Source organism: Salmo salar, chromosome 15, assembly GCF_965601325.2.
Source record: "Salmo salar chromosome 15, fSalSal1, whole genome shotgun sequence".
In the NCBI taxonomy this organism is placed as follows: domain Eukaryota; kingdom Metazoa; phylum Chordata; class Actinopteri; order Salmoniformes; family Salmonidae; genus Salmo; species Salmo salar.
The window spans coordinates 111471628-111491167 of record NC_138305.1 but is presented as its reverse complement, the minus strand read 5'-3'; the positions used below and the strand labels follow the sequence as shown (position 1 = coordinate 111491167).

General features: G+C 44.7%; 1 protein-coding gene across 1 annotated transcript; it reads left to right on the top strand.

Moving 5' to 3' along the window:
- Positions 1-664: 664 nt before the first annotated feature.
- On the top strand, positions 665-14289 carry cdk20 (cyclin dependent kinase 20). The gene is made up of 8 exons (XM_045696533.2): positions 665-980; positions 1378-1491; positions 3497-3685; positions 4036-4157; positions 4493-4555; positions 7670-7793; positions 12567-12722; positions 13367-14289. The coding sequence occupies exons 1-8, from the start codon at positions 906-908 to the stop codon at positions 13553-13555; spliced, it is 1032 nt and encodes a 343-aa protein (XP_045552489.1). The 5' UTR covers positions 665-905; the 3' UTR covers positions 13556-14289.
- Positions 14290-19540: the final 5251 nt, after the last annotated feature.

Genomic DNA, 19540 nt, shown 5'->3' with positions numbered 1-19540 from the left:
CTAGGCTACCTGCCACCCCTCCACTCTAACCACTAGGCTACCTGCCGCCCCTCCACTCTAACCACTAGGCTACCTGCCACCCCTCCACTCTAACCACTAGGCTACCTGTCGCCCCTCCACTCTAACCACTAGGCTACCTGTCGCCCCTCCACTCTAACCACTAGGCTACCTGCCGCCCCTCCACTCTAACCACTAGGCTACCCTGCCACCCCTGCTGTCTCTAACTCTGAATGATCGGCTATGAAAATCCAACTGACATTTACTCCTGAGGTGCTGATCTGTTGCACCCTCTACAACCACTGTGATTATTACTATCTGACCGTGCTGGTCATCTATGAATGTTTGAACATCTTGGCCATGTACTGCTGAGAGGAGAACGGCTCATAATAATGCCCGGAAAGGAGCAAATGGTATAGCATCAAACACCTGGAAAGCAATGTGTTTGATGTATTTGATACCATTCCATTAAATCCACTCCAGTCATTTACCACGAGCCCGTCCTCCCTAATTTAAGGTGCCACCAACCTCCTGTGCCGTACACACATTGAAATCAGTACAAGCAAATATTTTCCATGTGGTAGAAGCTACTACACTGATGCCTATACAACAGCGCCCCCTGTCTTCCGCAGTGTAGCATTACAGGCTGCCATTATGGTCACGTGACAACAACACCGTAGTCAATGACAACAGTCCAGCTAGCATTTTGCTAAGGAGAAAACTATTCTCTCTGTACGATAGCTAGTTTACTGTATTACCGCGTTATTTTACACGAGTTAAACACGATGTATTAGATATAGCAGAAGTTCGTAGATTTTCTTATTTAAGTTTGCATTTGGTTGAAGGAAGCCAGCTTTATCAACAAGAGCGTTTAGCTAGCTAACGTTAACCGTTTTCTGTAATTTACCATGGACCAATATAGTATTTTGGGTAGAATAGGAGAAGGAGCTCATGGTATTGTTTTCAAAGCAAAACATATCGAGGTATGGATTAAAATCTGTTTATTTGATTTAACTCAGATAGCTAACTTAACGTTAGATGTCTACTGTAAATAGCTAGCTCTTCTTTGGCTTGGTGGGTATTTATTTGTGATACATTCCAATAGGAATATGTTCCAAAAACCTTGGTAAAGAACACAAGATCGCCAACAAAACAACGCTTACAAAGTTGTATAGTGACAGAATAAGATACCGGGTAGGGAGTGAGCTATTTCATTACGTTTTTCACAGCCTACGGACAAACATTAAGAGTAAGCTTCGTGGTTCGGTAGCTAGTTATTACATTATACCCAGCCTTGTTTGGTTAGCAGACAGTCAAACCATCGTCAGTAATATAACATTCTCAAGCACTGTCTGAAACGCTCTTTTCTCTGTTATTTAGACCGGAGAGACTGTGGCTCTGAAGAAAGTAGCTCTGAGAAGGTTGGAGGATGGGATCCCGAACCAAGCCCTCAGAGAGATCAAAGCTTTACAGGAGATTGAAGACAACCAATACGTGAGTTATCGATTTGGGACTCCCGAGTGTCGCAGCGGTCTTAGGCACTGGTTCGAATCCGGGCTGTATCACATCCGGCCCGTGATTGGGAGTCCCATAGGGCGGAGCACAATTGGCCCAGCGTCGTTCGGGTTTTGCCGGAGTAGGCCGTCATTGTAAATAAGAATTTGTTTTTAACTGACTTGCCTAGTTAAATAAAGGTTACATAAAAAAAAAAATATATATATATATATATATATATATATATATATATATATATATATATATATATATATACACTGCTCAAAAAAATAAAGGGAACACTTAAACAACACAATGTAACTCCAAGTCAATCACACTTCTGTGAAATCAAACTGTCCACTTAGGAAGAAACACTGATTGACAATACATTTCACATGCTGTTGTGCAAATGGAATAGACAACAGGTGGAAATTATAGGCAATTAGCAAGACACCCCCAATAAAGGAGTGGTTCTGCAGGTGGGGACCACAAACCACTTCTCAGTTCCTATGCTTCCTGGCTGATGTTTTGGTCACTTTTGAATGCTGGCGGTGCTTTCACTCTAGTGGTGGCATGAGACGGAGTCTACAACCCACACAAGTGGCTCAGGTAGTGCAGCTCATCCAGGATGGCACATCAATGCGAGCTGTGGCGAGAAGGTTTGCTGTGTCTGTCAGCGTAGTGTCCAGAGCATGGAGGCGCTACCAGGAGACAGGCCAGTACATCAGGAGACGTGGAGGAGGCCGTAGGAGGGCAACAACCCAGCAGCAGGACCGCTACCTCCGCCTTTGTGCAAGGAGGAGCAGGAGCAGCACTGCCAGAGCCCTGCAAAATGACCTCCAGCAGGCCACAAATGTGCATGTGTCTGCTCCAACGGTCAGAAACAGACTCCATGAGGGTGGTATGAGGGCCCGACGTCCACAGGTGGGGGTTGTGCTTACAGCCCAACACCGTGCAGGATGTTTGGTATTTGCCAGAGAACACCAAGATTGGCAAATTCGCCACTGGCGCCCTGTGCTCTTCACAGATGAAAGCAGGTTCACACTGAGCACATGTGAAAGACGTGACAGAGTCTGGAGACGCCGTGGAGAACGTTCTGCTGCCTGCAACATCCTCCAGCATGACCGGTTTGGCGGTGGGTCAGTCATGGTGTGGGGTGGCATTTCTTTGGGGGGCCGCACAGCCCTCCATGTGCTCGCCAGAGGTAGCCTGACTGCCATTAGGTACCGAGATGAGATCCTCAGACCCCTTGTGAGACCATATGCTGGTGTGGTTGGCCCTGGGTTCCTCCTAATGCAAGACAATGCTAGACCTCATGTGGCTGGAGTGTGTCAGCAGTTCCTGCAAGAGGAAGGCATTGATGCTATGGACTGGCCCGCCCGTTCCCCAGACCTGAATCCAATTGAGCACATCTGGGACATCATGTCTCGCTCCATCCACCAACGCCACGTTGCACCACAGACTGTCCAGGAGTTGGCGGATGCTTTAGTCCAGGTCTGGGAGGAGATCCCTCAGGAGACCATCCGCCACCTCATCAGGAGCATGCCCAGGCGTTGTAGGGAGGTCATACAGGCACGTGGAGGCCACACACACTACTGAGCCTCATTTTGACTTGTTTTAAGGACATTACATCAAAGTTGGATCAGCCTGTAGTGTGGTTTTCCACTTTAATTTTGAGTGTGACTCCAAATCCAGACCTCCATGGGTTGATAAATTGGATTTCCATTGATTATTTTTGTGTGATTTTGTTGTCAGCACATTCAACTATGTAAAGAAAAAAGTATTTAATAAGATTATTTCATTCATTCAGATCTACGATGTGTTATTTTAGTGTTCCCTTAATTTTTTTGAGCAGTATATATATAATTGATATAGCCTAACTCTCAGAATGTTGCCCAAGTTTATTGTATAATTGCACTTGTACACCCCCCTCAGTTGTACACCCCCCTCACTTGTACACGGCTACTCTTGAGAAACCCTTTCCGTCCATCCCCATGTGTTGTAGGTGGTGAAGCTAAAGGACGTGTTTCCCCATGGTACAGGGTTCGTCTTGGTGTTTGAGTACATGCTCTCTGACCTCTCTGAGGTCATCAGGAACTCTCAGAGGCCTCTCACTGAGTCACATGTCAAGGGTTACATGATGATGCTACTCAAAGGGGTTGCCTTCTGCCACGAGAACTCCATCATGCACAGAGTGAGTGAGACGCACACACACACACACACACACACACACACACACACACACACACACACACACACACACACACACACACACACACACACAAAATGTGACGTCACTCACGTTCTTATAACACACACACACACACACACACACACACACACACACACACACACACAAAATGTGACGTCACTCACGTTCTTATAACACACACACACACACACACACACACACACACACACACACACACACAAAATGTGACGTCACTCACGTTCTTATAACACACACACACACATTGTGTCTGCATTGTTCCCTGGTTATAAGCTATAATAAAGTGCTGTGTTTTTCTCTCTCTCTCTCTGCAGGATCTGAAACCGGCCAACCTGCTCATCAGCTCTACAGGTCATCTGAAGATAGCAGACTTTGGCCTGGCCAGACTTTTCAACAACGATGGAGAGCATCTCTACAGCCATCAGGTGGCCACCAGGTACACTGCATACCGTTCACTGCAGGCTTACATGGGCTGTGATCTTTCTTTTCTCTCTCTCTCCACTAATTGGACTTCTGACCAATAGCATCAGTACTTTTCACATCATCATCTTTTTCACAGCTGATCTGATTGGTCAAAATAAAAAATGAAGATCAGAATTGGGCTGCCTGTGTAAACACAGCCATGATGTCTTAGTTGAGGTAATCATTACTTTCTTACGCCATCGACGACTCCCCTCCATCGCACTCTGTTCAGAGCAGTCTTCTCCAGCTCGTCCTCCCCATGTGGGTATTAACAGGAAACAATAATGATCATGCTCTGTATGTTTTCAGGTGGTATCGAGCACCAGAACTGCTTTATGGGGCAAGAAAATACGACGAAGGTGTAGATCTCTGGTAAGAGGATTCCGTTTCTCATGTCACTGATTGATTAATTAATCAATCAAACAGATTAATTGATTTGATGCTTTCATTTGGTATCATATCCTATAATAACAGTTCAGTGATAATGTGTAAAGAGGTAGCTCAGTAAATAAGCCATTTCTTATCTACTGTATACAACAGTAGAGCAGATAGCAGTAATGATGAGGTGTTTCCTGTAGAGCAGACGGCAGTAATGATGAGGTGTTTCCTGTAGAGCAGACGGCAGTAATGATGAGGTGTTTCCTGTAGAGCAGACGGCAGTAATGATGAGGTGTTTCCTGTAGAGCAGACGGCAGTAATGATGAGGTGTTTCCTGTAGAGCAGACGGCAGTAATGATGAGGTGTTTCCTGTAGAGCAGACGGCAGTAATGATGAGGTGTTTCCTGTAGAGCAGACGGCAGTAATGATGAGGTGTTTCCTGTAGAGCAGACGGCAGTAATGATGAGGTGTTTCCTGTAGAGCAGACGGCAGTAATGATGAGATGTTTCCTGTAGAGCAGACGGCAGTAATGACGAGGTGTTTCCTGTAGAGCAGACGGCAGTAATGACGAGGTGTTTCCTGTAGAGCAGACGGCAGTAATGACGAGGTGTTTCCTGTAGAGCAGACGGCAGTAATGACGAGGTGTTTCCTGTAGAGCAGACGGCAGTAATGACGAGGTGTTTCCTGTAGAGCAGACGGCAGTAATGACGAGGTGTTTCCTGTAGAGCAGACGGCAGTAATGATGAGGTGTTTCCTGTAGAGCAGACGGCAGTAATGATGAGGTGTTTCCTGTAGAGCAGATGGCAGTAATGATGAGGTGTTTCCTGTAGAGCAGACGGCAGTAATGATGAGGTGTTTCCTGTAGAGCAGACGGCAGTAATGATAAGGTGTTTCCTGTAGAGCAGACGGCAGTAATGATGAGGTGTTTCCTGTAGAGCAGACGGCAGTAATGATGAGGTGTTTCCTGTAGAGCAGACGGCAGTAATGATGAGGTGTTTCCTGTAGAGCAGATAGCTGTGGTTTAGCTGCTTTCACCTACTTGATGATTAACCCCAATCCTCTTCTGTCTGTTCTGTGCATCCACAGGGCAGTGGGATGTATCTATCCCCAGTCTCTACTGATGTATCTATCCCCAGTCTCTACTGATGTATCTATCCCCAGTCTCTACTGATGTATCTATCCCCAGTCTCTACTGATGTATCTATCCCCAGTCTCTACTGATGTATCTATCCCCAGTCTCTACTGATGTATCTAACCCCAGTCTCTACTGATGTATCTATCCCCAGTCTCTACTGATGTATCTATCCCCAGTCTCTACTGATGTATCTATCCCCAGTCTCTACTGATGTATCTATGCCCAGTCTCTACTGATGTATCTATCCCCAGTCTCTACTGATGTATCTATCCCCAGTCTCTACTGATGTATCTATCCCCAGTCTCTACTGATGTATCTATCCCCAGTCTCTACTGATGTATCTAACCCCAGTCTCTACTGATGTATCTATCCCCAGTCTCTACTGATGTATCTATCCCCAGTCTCTACTGATGTATCTATCCCCAGTCTCTACTGATGTATCTATCTCCAGTCTCTACTGATGTATCTATCCCCAGTCTCTACTGATGTATCTATCCCCAGTCTCTACTGATGTATCTATCCCCAGTCTCTACTGATGTATCTATCCCCAGTCTCTACTGATGTATCTATCCCCAGTCTCTACTGATGTATCTAACCCCAGTCTCTACTGATGTATCTATCCCCAGTCTCTACTGATGTATCTATCCCCAGTCTCTACTGATGTATCTATCCCCAGTCTCTACTGATGTATCTAACCCCAGTCTCTACTGATGTATCTATCCCCAGTCTCTACTGATGTATCTATCCCCAGACTCTGCTGATGTATCTAACCCCAGTTTATACTGTCCACAGGGCAGTGGGATGTATCTATCCCCAGTGTCTACTGATGTATCTATCCCCAGTGTCTACTGATGTATCTATCCCCAGTCTCTACTGATGTATTTATCCCCAGACTCTACTGATGTATCTATCCCCAGACTCTACTGATGTATCTATCTCCAGTCTCTACTGATGTATCTATCCCCAGTCTCTACTGATGTATCTATCCCCAGTCTCTACTGATGTATCTATCCCCAGTCTCTACTGATGTATCTATCCCCAGTCTCTACTGATGTATCTATCCCCAGTCTCTACTGATGTATCTATCCCCAGTCTCTACTGATGTATCTATCCCCAGTCTCTACTGATGTATCTATCCCCAGTCTCTACTGATGTATCTATCCCCAGGCTCTACTGATGTATCTATCCCCAGGCTCTACTGATGTATCTAACCCCAGTCTCTACTGATGTATCTATCCAATTTGTAAGTCGCTCTGGATAAGAGCGTCTGCTAAATGACTTAAATGTAAATGTAAATGTATCCCCAGTCTCTACTGATGTATCTATCCCCAGTCTCTACTGATGTATCTATCCCCAGTCTCTACTGATGTATCTATCCCCAGTCTCTACTGATGTATCTATCTCCAGTCTCTACTGATGTATCTATCCCCAGTCTCTACTGATGTATCTATCTCCAGTCTCTACTGATGTATCTATCCCCAGTCTCTACTGATGTATCTATCCCCAGACTCTACTGATGTATCTAACCCCAGTCTCTACTGATGTATCTATCCCCAGTCTCTACTGATGTATCTATCCCCAGACTCTACTGATGTATCTAACCCCAGTCTCTACTGATGTATCTAACCCCAGACTCTACTGATGTATCTATCCCCAGTCTCTACTGATGTATCTAACCCCAGACTCTACTGATGTATCTAACCCCAGTCTCTACTGATGTATCTATCCCCAGTCTCTGCTGATGTATCTAACCCCAGTCTCTACTGATGTATCTAACCCCAGTCTCTACTGATGTATCTAACCCCAGTCTCTACTGATGTATCTAACCCCAGACTCTACTGATGTATCTAACCCCAGTCTCTACTGATGTATCTATCCCCAGTCTCTACTGATGTATCTATCCCCAGTCTCTGCTGATGTATCTAACCCCAGACTCTACTGATGTATCTAACCCCAGTCTCTGCTGTCCACAGGGCAGTGGGATGTATATTTGGGGAACTTCTGAATAACTCCCCTCTGTTCCCTGGAGAGAATGACATAGAACAGCTGTGCTGTGTTCTCCGAGTCCTGGGGACACCCAACCAGCACATTTGGCCGGTGAGACGGCTCTCTGTCCATCTGTCCATCTGTCTATACACACAATTTGAGGGATATTCTACTGTATATTAGGTAGCATGGGTGGAAAAAGTACTCAATTGTCATACTTGAGGAGAAGTAAAGATACCTTAATAGAAAATGACTCAAGTGAAAGTGAACCGGTAAAATACTACTTGAGTAAAAATCTAAAAGTATTTGGTTTTAAATATACTGAAGTATCAAAAGTAAATGGAATTGCTAAAATATACTTAAGTATTCATAATTTCAAATTCCTTATATTATGCAAACCAGCCAGCACAATGTTTATTTAAAAAAAATATATGATTTTTTTAAAATGTAATGATAGCCAGGGGCACACTCCAACACTCAGACATTAATTTACAAACAAAGCATTTGTGTTTAATGAGTCCACCAGATCAGAGGCAGTAGAGATGACCAGGGATTTTCTCTTTAAGTGGGTGAATAAGACCGTTTACCTCAACTCAGAGCATTCTGCATCACTCAGTCCAGTCAACTCAGAGCATTCTGCATCAGTCAGTCCAGTCAACTGAGAACATTCTGCATCATTCAGTCCAGTCAACTGAGAATATTCTGCATCAGTCAGTCCAGTCAACTGAGAACATTCTGCATAATTCAGTCCAGTCAACTGAGAACATTCTGCATCAGTCAGTCCAGTCAACTCAGAACATTCTGAATGAAATCAATTATTGAATTTAATTGAAGCAGTTTGTGTGATTCTAGGACTGATTACCTGTGCTGCTTCGCAATAATGGTGGATGAAGTGGGATAAAGCTCTTTGGCTTCTTGTTCATCATCCTGTCTGTCTGTCTGTCTGTCTGTCTGTCTGTCTGTCTGTCTGTCTGTCTGTCTGTCTGTCTGTCTGTCTGTCTGTCTGTCTGTCTGTCTGTCTCTTTTTCAATTCAATTTAAGGGTCTTTATTGGCATGAGAAACATATGTTTACATTGCCAAAGCTAGGGAAATTGATAATAAACAATAAAAAATGTACAATAAATATTACACTCACAAAAGTTCCAAAAGAATAAAGACATTTCAAATGTCATATTATGTGCAAATAGTTCAAGTACAAAAGGGAAAATAAATAAACATAAATATAGGTTGTATTTACAATGGTGTTTGTTCTTCACTGGTTGCCCTTTTCTTGTGGCAACAAGACACAAATCTTGCTGCTGTGATGTTACACTGTGGTATTTCACCCATTAGATATGGGAGTTTATCAAAATTGGATTTGTTTTTTAGTTCTCTGAGGGAAATATATGTCTCCCGTGTGGCTCAGTTGGTAGAGCATGGTGTTTGCAACGCCAGGGTTGTGGGTTCGATTCCCATGGGGGACCAGTACGGAAAGAAATGTATGAAATGTATGCATTCACTACTGTAAGTCGCTCTGGATAAGAGCGTCTGCTAAATGACTAAAATGTAAACGTAAAATGTCATATATTTGGCAAGAGGTTAGGAAGAGCAGCTCAGTTTCCACCTCATTTTGTGGGCAGTGTGCACATATCCGGTCTTCTCCTGAGAGCCGAGTCTGTACACAGTGTTGGAGTCTAAACTTGATCGATCAGACGCATAGTACTATATTAAGGAGTGAGATCTGTAGAAAGACAGAGTGGCTGTGGAATGTGCTGGGTGGACGGGAGGAGATCACAGGTTTACTTTAGGGGAAGCGGATGGACATCTGTGGATTAGGTGAAGGAGGGGTTGAGGTCAGGAGGTCAGGTCAGAACCCCTGAAGGGAGTAATAAAGGTTTACTACCCTCTTCCTGTGAAAACATAAGATGTAAGGATTAGAGAGAAGGAGGAGTGTGTCTTAAGTGGGATATATATACCTGTGATGGTAAGAAATGTCTTGCTTGTCTGAATTACAGACCTTTTGGGAAGAATTAAACTTGGTTAAGCTTCTCTAGTGTCTGTGAGTTATTTACTCTGGAAAAATTAGAGCCTAACACTAGTCAAAGCTTTCCTTAAGTTTGTGTCAGTCACAGTGGTCAGCTATTCTGCCACTGTGTACTCTCTGTTTAGGGCCAAATAGCATTGTTTGCTCTTTCCAATGTGTCAAGTAATTATCTTTTTGTTTTCTCATGATTTGGTTGGGTCTAATTGTGTTGCTATTCTGGGGCTCTGTGGGGTCTGTTTGTGTTTGTGAACAGAGCCCCAGGACCAGCTTGCTTAGGGGGCTCTTCTCCAGGTTCATCTCTCTGTAGGTGATGGCTTTGTTATGGAAGGTTTGGGAATCGCTTCCTGTTAGGTGGTTGTAGAATTTAACGTCTCTTTTCTGGATTTTGATCATTACTGGGTATCAACCTAATTCTGCTCTGCATGCATTATTTGGTGTTTTATTTTGTACACAGAATATATTTTAGCAGATTTCTGCATGCAGGGTCTCAATTTGGTGTTTGTTCCATTTTGTGAGTTCTTGGTTGGTGAGCGGAACCCAGACCTCAAAACCATAAAGGGCAATGGGTTCTATAACTGATTCATGTATTTTTTTGTCAGATCCTAATTGGTATGTTGAATTTATGTTCCTTTTGATGGCCCTTCTTGCCTTGTCTCTCAGATCGTTCACAGCTTTAAAAAAATATATTTTTGTTATTTTTATTTCACCTTTATTTAACCAGGTAGGCCAGTTGAGAACAAGTTCTCATTTACAACTGTAACCTGGCCAAGATAAAGCAAAGCAGTGCGACACGAACAACAACACAGAGTTACACATAAACAAAAGTACAGTCAATAATACAGTAGAAAAAAAATCTATATACAATGTGTGCAAAGGAGGTAAGATAAGGGAGGTAAAGGCAATAAATAGGCCATAGTGGCAAAATAATTACAATTTAGCAATTAAACACTGGAGTGATAGATGTGCAGAAGATAAGTCTGCAAGTAGAGAAACTGGGGTGCAAAGGAGCAAAAAAATAAAAATAACAGTATGGGGATGAGGTAGTTGGATGGGCTATTTTCAGATGAGCTATGTATAGGTGCAGTGATCTGTGAGTTGCTCTGACAGCTGGTGCTTAATAAAGCTAGTGAGGGAGATATGAGTCTCCAGCTTCAGTGATTTTTTTTGCAATTCGTTCCAGTCATTGGCAGCAGAGAACTGGAAGGAAAGACGACCAAAGGAGGAACTGGCTTTGGGGGTGACCAGTGAGATATACCTGTGGAGCACGTGCTAAGGGTGGGTGCTGCTATGGTGACCAGTTAACTGAGATAAGGCGGGGCTTTACCTAGCAAAGACTTATAGATGACCTGGAGCCAGTGGGTTTGGCGACGAATATGTAGTGAGGGCCAGCCAACGAGAGCGTACAGGTCGCAATGGTGGGTAGTATATGGGGCTTTGATGACAAAACGGATGGCACTGTGATAGACTGCATCCAATTTGCTGAGTAGAGTGTTGGAGGCTATTTTGTAAATGACATCGCCGAAGTCGAGGATCGGCAGGATGGTCAGTTTTACGAGGGTGTGTTTGGCAGCATGAGTGAAGGATGCTTTGTTGCGAAATAGGAAGCCGATTCTAGATTTAATTTTGGATTGGAGATGCTTAATGTGAGTCTGAAAGGAGAGTTTACAGTCTAACCAGACACCTAGGTATTTGTAGTTGTCCACATAGTCTAAGTCAGAACCGTCCAGAGTAGTGATGCTAGGCGGGTGGGTGCGGGCAGCGAACGGTTGAAGAGCATGCATTTGGTTTTACTAGCGTTTAAGAGCAGTTGGAGGCCACGGAAGGAGAGTTGTATGGCATTGAAGCTCGTCTGGAGGTTAGTTAACAGTGTCCAAGGAAGGGCCAGAAGTGTACAGAATGGTGTCGTCTGCGTAGAGGTGGATTAGAGAATCACCCGCAGCGAGAGCGACATCGTTGATATATACAGAGAAAAGAGTCGGCCCGAGAATTGAACCCTGTGGCACCCCCATAGAGACTGCCAGAGGTCCGGACAACAGGCCCTCTGATTTGACACACTGAACTCTATCTGAGAAGTAGTTGGTGAACCATGCGAGGCAGTCATTTGAGAAACCAAGGCTGTTGAGTCTGCCAATAAGAATGTGGTGATTGACAGAGTCGATAGCCTTGGCCAGGTCGATGAATACAGCTGCACAGTAATGTCTCTTATCGATGGCGGTTATGATATCGTTTAGGACCTTGAGCGTGGCTGAGGTGCACCCATGACCAGATTGCATAGCGGAGAAGGTGCAGTGGGATTCGAAATGGTCGGTAATCTGTTTGTTAACTTGGCTTTCGAAGACCTTAGAAAGGCCGGGTAGGATAGATATAGGTCTATAGCAGTTTGGGTCTAGAGTGTCTCCCCCTTTGAAGAGGGGGATGACCGCGGCAGCTTTCCAATCTTTGGGGATCCGAGACGAGTGGAAGTTTGTGGAAGTTACTTGTGGCGCTTATGTTTAGGCCGTGGTATGTATAGTTTTTTGTGTGCTCTAGGGCAACGGTGTCTAGATGGAATTTGTATTTGTGGTCCTGGCAACTAAACCTTTTTTGGAACACCATTGTTTTTGTCTTACCGCGATTTACTGTCAGGGCCCAGGTCTGACAGAATCTGTGCAGAAGATCTAGGTGCTGCTGTAGGCCCTCCTTGGTTGGGGACTGAAGCACCAGATCATCAGCAAAAAGTAGACATTTGACTTCAGATTCTAGTAGGGTGAGGCCGGGTGCACCTGACTGTTCTAGTGTCCTTGCCAATTCGTGTCTCTCTCTCTCTGTCTCTCTCGCTCTGTCTCGCTCTGTCTCGCTCTGTCTCTCTCTGTCTCTGCAGGAGATCACAGAGCTGCCTGACTACAATAAGATCACTTTTAAGGAGAACCCTGCTATCCCTCTTGAGGAGATAGTACCTGATACCTCACCTCAGGCTGTGGACCTGCTCAACAAGTTCCTGGTCTACCCCTCTAAACAGAGGATCAGCGCCAGACAGGTCAGAAACGGTTCTAGAATAACAGAATAGAACCTCTGAACGGTTCTAGAATAACAGAATAGAACCTCTGAACGGTTCTAGAATAACAGAATAGAACCTCTGAACGGTTCTAGAATAACAGAATAGAACCTCTGAACGGTTCTAGAATAACAGAATAGAACCTCTGAACGGTTCTAGAATAACAGAATAGAACCTCTGAACGGTTCTAGAATAACAGAATAGAACCTCTGAACGGTTCTAGAATAACAGAATAGAACCTCTGAACGGTTCTAGAATAACAGAATAGAACCTCTGAACGGTTCTAGAATAACAGAATAGAACCTCTGATAAGCTGTATAGAAGGGAAGCTTTTTGTTTGCATTGATTGATAAGAACACCTATGCTTCAAAGTGGTTATCGTCCTCAACTGTCTTGCCAGCCCATTATGATAGTTGAAAGCCAAGGTGAGAGCCTGGTTCCAGATCTGTTTGTGCTGTCTTGCCAACTCCTATAGTCCATGTCTAGTGCCACAGATCTGGAATGACCAGGCTAGGAATGAGAGGTTGAAACAGAAGTTCAGTTTGTCTCACACCACCTCTCTCAACTCTCTTTCTCTCTCTCTCTGTCTGTCTCTCTCTCTGTCTGTCTCTGTCTCTCTCTCTCAGGCCCTGCTCCATCCCTATTTGTTCTCTGAGCCGCTGCCGGCCCACCACTCGGAGCTGCCTATCCCCCAGCACGGAGGGAAACATTCCCGTCAGCGACTCCAGCCTCCTGTAGAATTCTCTGTAGATCTACCCCTCTCAGAGAGCCTGGTGGACCCTGCTTTGGTCCAGGGACATGCCTGGTGTCTATGATTGACTGGCCCCCAATGCTTTTCATAGCCTGGTTGAGAGTAGCACTTAAGCTGGTTTAATCAGGTTTTATGTTTGACTGTCAGAGCCTGGTGGACCCTGCACTGGTACAATGTGTGTATGACTGTTCTTCATGTTCATCCCAGGCTGCTTAAACCAGGGGTGTATTCACTAGAAAACCAAACGCAACCAAACGGAACCAAACGGGACCAAACGGAATTTGTCCAATAGAAAACCCTTGTTCTCGTTGCAAATCGTTTTCCATTGCAAAACTGTTTTGCAACGGTGTGTGACTAATGAATACATCCCAGAATGTAGCCTGGTGGATCCTGCTCTGGTCCAAGGACACGCCTGGTGTCTATGGCCGACTGTTCTTCCTTGTTTTTGTCATCCATCCTAGCCTGAGTTCCTGATCTGTTTGTGCTGTCTTGCCATCTCCATTTGCTGTCATTGTTATGGAAGTTGGGAGTTGGCAAGACAGCACAAACAGATCAGGAACTCAGGCTATGTTAATTGCACCATAGAATATTGATATTGGTATGTAGATAATGCATGCTGTGATGTGAAAGCCATGTCATTTTCTTAATTCGTGTGTTTGTTGTTCTGCAGGTTTCAGGTGTGTGTGTGTGTGTGTGTGTGTGTGTGTGAGACAGTATGGACAGCCTTGCTGACTCATGGTGCTCATTGTTGTAGCGTTGACTGTCATTAAATGTGAGGACTACACATTATCAAATCAATTCTCTATGTGTCATTTAATTACGCGATTAAACTAATCATGTAACTTCAATTAACTAGGAATTCGGGGCACCACGGGAAAATGTTTTAAAGAGTTTCTATTTCCCGAATTTAACTCTCTTCAGATATTTTCATATCTTATCGATTTACAGTCACTTAATAATACTTAATGTATTATTACCTCATCAGTCATATTCTGAATGTCGCAAACTCTTGGATATCTGCACGAACCCGAGCCTAGATCATGAATCAGCGATATACAAATTGGCTTCATTATTTATTTACTAACTAACTAACTTAATCACAGAGTTACAGAAACACACACACACACAGTAGGTACATTGTTTACTGACATGATAGAAAAGTCCCTAGTGGGCTAAGTCGATATGACGGCTTGGTAGACAAAGGAAAGGGGTGGGGACAGTTCAAGAGCGGGAAACTCAGAGGATTCACTGTAATACAGATGATAACTACAGTCATGAAATGCTAATACTTTTAACATGAACAGCCAGCCGATCATTCGAAAATAAATGTCAATTTACATATTTCCGAGTGTATGCCTTTGTTGTCCCTCTCTGCGATCGCCGGTCTGTCTGCTGGATAATAGTTCATCAGAGAGTCTCTGGTTGCGTTCCCCAGAAGTCCCAAGGTCTTTCGTGGTTGTAGATGTTATAATATATACTTCAGAGTACCATTCGGAAATGTTCTTAGGTCGGATGCATTTACCAGACTAAAGTCTTTAAACAGCTGTAGCCTGAATAACTGTGCCACGTAGCCTCCATTTTGGTGCAGTACAGTGTGCCACTCAGCTTCCATTTTGGTGCAGTACAGTGTGCCACTCAGCTTCCATTTTGGTGCAGTACAGTGTGCCACTCATCCTCCATTTTAGTGCAGTACATTCTGCCACTCAGCCTCCATTTTGGCCTGCAGTACAGTGTACCACTTAGCCTCCATTTTGGTGCAGTACTGTGTACCACTCATCCTCCATTTTGGTGCAGTACAGTGTACCACTCATCCTCCATTTTGGTGCAGTACAGTGTGCCACTCAGCTTCCATTTTGGTGCAGTACTGTGTGCCACTCATCCTCCATTTTGGTGCAGTACAGTGTGCCACTCAGCTTCCATTTTGGTGCAGTACAGTGTGCCACTCATCCTTCATTTTGGTGCAGTACAGTGTGCCACTCATCCTCTTCCCTGTGGCTCAGTTGGTAGAGCATGGTGTTTGCAACGCCAGCATGGTGTGTGCAACGCCAGGTTTGTGGGTTCGATTCCCACGGGGGACCAGTACAAAAAAAAATTGTATGAAATGTATGCATTCACTACTGTAAGTCGCTCTGGATAAGAGCGTCTGCTAAATGACTAAAATGTAAAATGTAATCCTCCATTTTAGTGCAGTACAGTGTGCCACATCCTCCATTTTGGTGCAGTACAGTGTACCACTCATCCTCCATTTTGGTGCAGTATAGTGTGCCACTCATCCTCCATTTTGGCCTGCAGTACAATGTGCCACTCAGCCTCCATTTTGGTGCAGTACTGTGTGCCACTCAGCCTCCATTTTGGCCTGCAGTACAGTGTGCCACTCATCCTCCATTTTGGTGCAGTACAGTGTGCCACTCATCCTCCATTTTGGCCTGCAGTACAGTGTGCCACTCAGCCTCCATTTTGGTGCAGTACAGTGTGCCACTCAGCCTCCATTTTGGCCTGCAGTACTGTGTGCCACTCATCCTCCATTTTGGTGCAGTACTGTGTGCCACTCATCCTCCATTTTGGTGCAGTACTGTGTGCCACATCCTCCATTTTGGTGCAGTACAGTTTGCCACATCCTCCATTTTGGTGCAGTACAGTGTACCACTCATCCTCCATTTTGGTGCAGTACAGTGTGCCACTCATCCTCCATTTTGGTGCAGTACAGTGTGCCACTCATCCTCCATTTTGGTGCAGTACAGTGTGCCACTCATCCTCCATTTTGGTGCAGTACAGTGTGCCACTCATCCTCCATTTTGGCCTGCAGTACAGTGTGCCACTCAGCCTCCATTTTGGTGCAGTACAGTGTGCCACTCAGCCTCCATTTTGGTGCAGTACAGTGTGCCACTCAGCCTCCATTTTGGTGCAGTACTGTGTACCACTCATCCTCCATTTTGGTGCAGTACTGTGTGCCACATCCTCCATTTTGGTGCAGTACAGTTTGCCACATCCTCCATTTTGGTGCAGTACAGTGTACCACTCATCCTCCATTTTGGTGCAGTACTGTGTGCCACTCAGCCTCCATTTTGGCTTGCAGTACAGTGTGCCACTCATCCTCCATTTTGGCCTGCAGTACAGTGTGCCACTCATCCTCCATTTTGGCCTGCAGTACAGTGTGCCACTCATCCTCCATTTTGGTGCAGTACTGTGTGCCACTCAGCCTCCATTTTGGCCTGCAGTACAGTGTGCCACTCATCCTCCATTTTGGTGCAGTACTGTGTGCCACTCAGCCTCCATTTTGGCTTGCAGTACAGTGTGCCACTCATCCTCCATTTTGGCCTGCAGTACAGTGTGCCACTCATCCTCCATTTTGGCCTGCAGTACAGTGTGCCACTCATCCTCCATTTTGGTGCAGTACTGTGTGCCACTCAGCCTCCATTTTGGCCTGCAGTACAGTATGCCACTCAGCCAGCCTGGCTTTGCTATGAAGGAAACACTGCTGATGTCTCTCTACAGCATGCAAAGGCAGACATATTGGTCTGGCCTCGGTGCTATTTATAGAACTATACTGGTTATCATTCATCACATCATTGTAATGACTTTCACATATTGCTATTTTGACAAGGAGACTTTAGCCTCATAATGGATATTATTGTACTTTAGTATGCAAAGAAACATGCTTCTTGAAATGTGGTCTCTGAATACATCGATGTGATTGAACTGGTATGAAGTACTTTGCGATGCTTTATCCTATAGAAGGATTGTTAAATTGGTATCCAACTCATTTTCCCAATGTTGCTATTGGCACAGCAAACGGAATCGATGGATTTGACTTCCGCTTTACATCCCTATGGGGGTTGGCAAATTTGCAGCAGTAAAGGATTCTAAGGACTCAATTTATAGAGCATAAAAGTAAAGTTAACAGGTGTAAGTGTAACGAAAAACTATAGGCTACATAGCCTAACTATAAAACGTTTGTGAGCATCCAGAGTAGAGGAAAGTGTATTGTTCTATAGTCCTACACCTGCCAATCAACTGATTAACGCATCCTAGGTTACTGCACTCTGTCTATTAATGAGGTGTTAACAGGACCGTTCAGTGGGTTTCCTAGGTTACTGCACTCTGTCTATTAATGAGGTGGTAACAGGACCGTTCAGTGGGTTTCCTAGGTTACTGCACTCTGTCTATTAATGAGGTGGTAACAGGACCGTTCAGTGGGTTTCCTAGGTTACTGCACTCTGTCTATTAATGAGGTGGTAACAGGACCGTTCAGTGGGTTTCCTAGGTTACTGCACTCTGTCTATTAATGAGGTGGTAACAGGACCGTTCAGTGGGTTTCCTAGGTTACTGCACTCTGTCTATTAATGAGGTGTTAACAGGACCGTTCAGTGGGTTTCCTAGGTTACTGCACTCTGTCTATTAATGAGGTGGTAACAGGACCGTTCAGTGGGTTTCCTAGGTTACTGCACTCTGTCTATTAATGAGGTGGTAACAGGACCGTTCAGTGGGTTTCCTAGGTTACTGCACTCTGTCTATTAATGAGGTGGTAACAGGACCGTTCAGTGGGTTTCCTAGGTTACTGCACTCTGTCTACTAATGAGGTGGTAACAGGACCGTTCAGTGGGTTTCCTAGGTTACTGCACTCTGTCTACTAATGAGGTGGTAACAGGACCGTTCAGTGGGTTTCCTAGGTTACTGCACTCTGTCTATTAATGAGGTGGTAACAGGACCGTTCAGTGGGTTTCCTAGGTTACTGCACTATGTCTATTAATGAGGTGGTAACAGGACCGTTCAGTGGGTTTCCTAGGTTACTGCACTCTGTCTATTAATGAGGTGGTAACAGGACCGTTCAGTGGGTTTCCTAGGTTACTGCACTCTGTCTATTAATGAGGTGGTAACAGGACCGTTCAGTGGGTTTCCTAGGTTACTGCACTCTGTCTATTAATGAGGTGGTAACAGGACCGTTCAGTGGGTTTCCTAGGTTACTGCACTCTGTCTATTAATGAGGTGGTAACAGGACCGTTCAGTGGGTTTCCTAGGTTACTGCACTCTGTCTATTAATGAGGTGGTAACACGACCGTTCAGTGGGTTTCCTAGGTTACTGCACTCTGTCTATTAATGAGGTGGTAACAGGACCGTTCAGTGGGTTTCCTAGGTTACTGCACTCTGTCTACTAATGAGGTGGTAACAGGACCGTTTCGTGGGTTTCCTAGGTTACTGCACTCTGTCTATTAATGAGGTGTTAACAGGACCGTTCAGTGGGTTTCCTAGGTTACTGCACTCTGTCTATTAATGAGGTGGTAACAGGACCGTTCAGTGGGTTTCCTAGGTTACTGCACTCTGTCTATTAATGAGGTGGTAACAGGACCGTTCAGTGGGTTTCCTAGGTTACTGCACTCTGTCTACTAATGAGGTGTTAACAGGACCGTTCAGTGGGTTTCCTAGGTTACTGCACTCTGTCTATTAATGAGGTGGTAACAGGACCGTTCAGTGGGTTTCCTAGGTTACTGCACTCTGTCTACTAATGAGGTGGTAACAGGACCGTTCAGTGGGTTTCCTAGGTTACTGCACTCTGCCTATTAGCTCATTTCAACCCCTCCCATCTATCTCTTAACACCATCCATATTGGATTTCTATTTGCCATATATTTTTCAACTGTGCTGTGATGTTTCACCAAAAGCTCTGAACCTTTCTGTTCTCATAGTTTCTACAGATTGTAAATTAAAGATAAACATTTTTGCTAAAAGTATTATGATATTATTGATTGATTGACTATGACGTTTCAGATCACCCAGTAGGGCTATCTGCAGAGTAACGCTTCCAACACACTGACAGCGTCGTTGCGTAAAATAGTACGCAGCATCTGGATATGTCTGCAACAAAAGTTCAACATTCCCCCGTCTGCTACCGTTTCTGTCAAGCCGTCTACGCGTACAGTTTGACAAATCTAATGTACGCACCACATAGAACTCACTGCAACTGCCTTTGTAATGCAGTGCTGCAAGGCAATCGCAGCGTTTCATTGGAAAATGAATGGAATTCTGGCAGCGTTTCATTGGAGATGAATGTA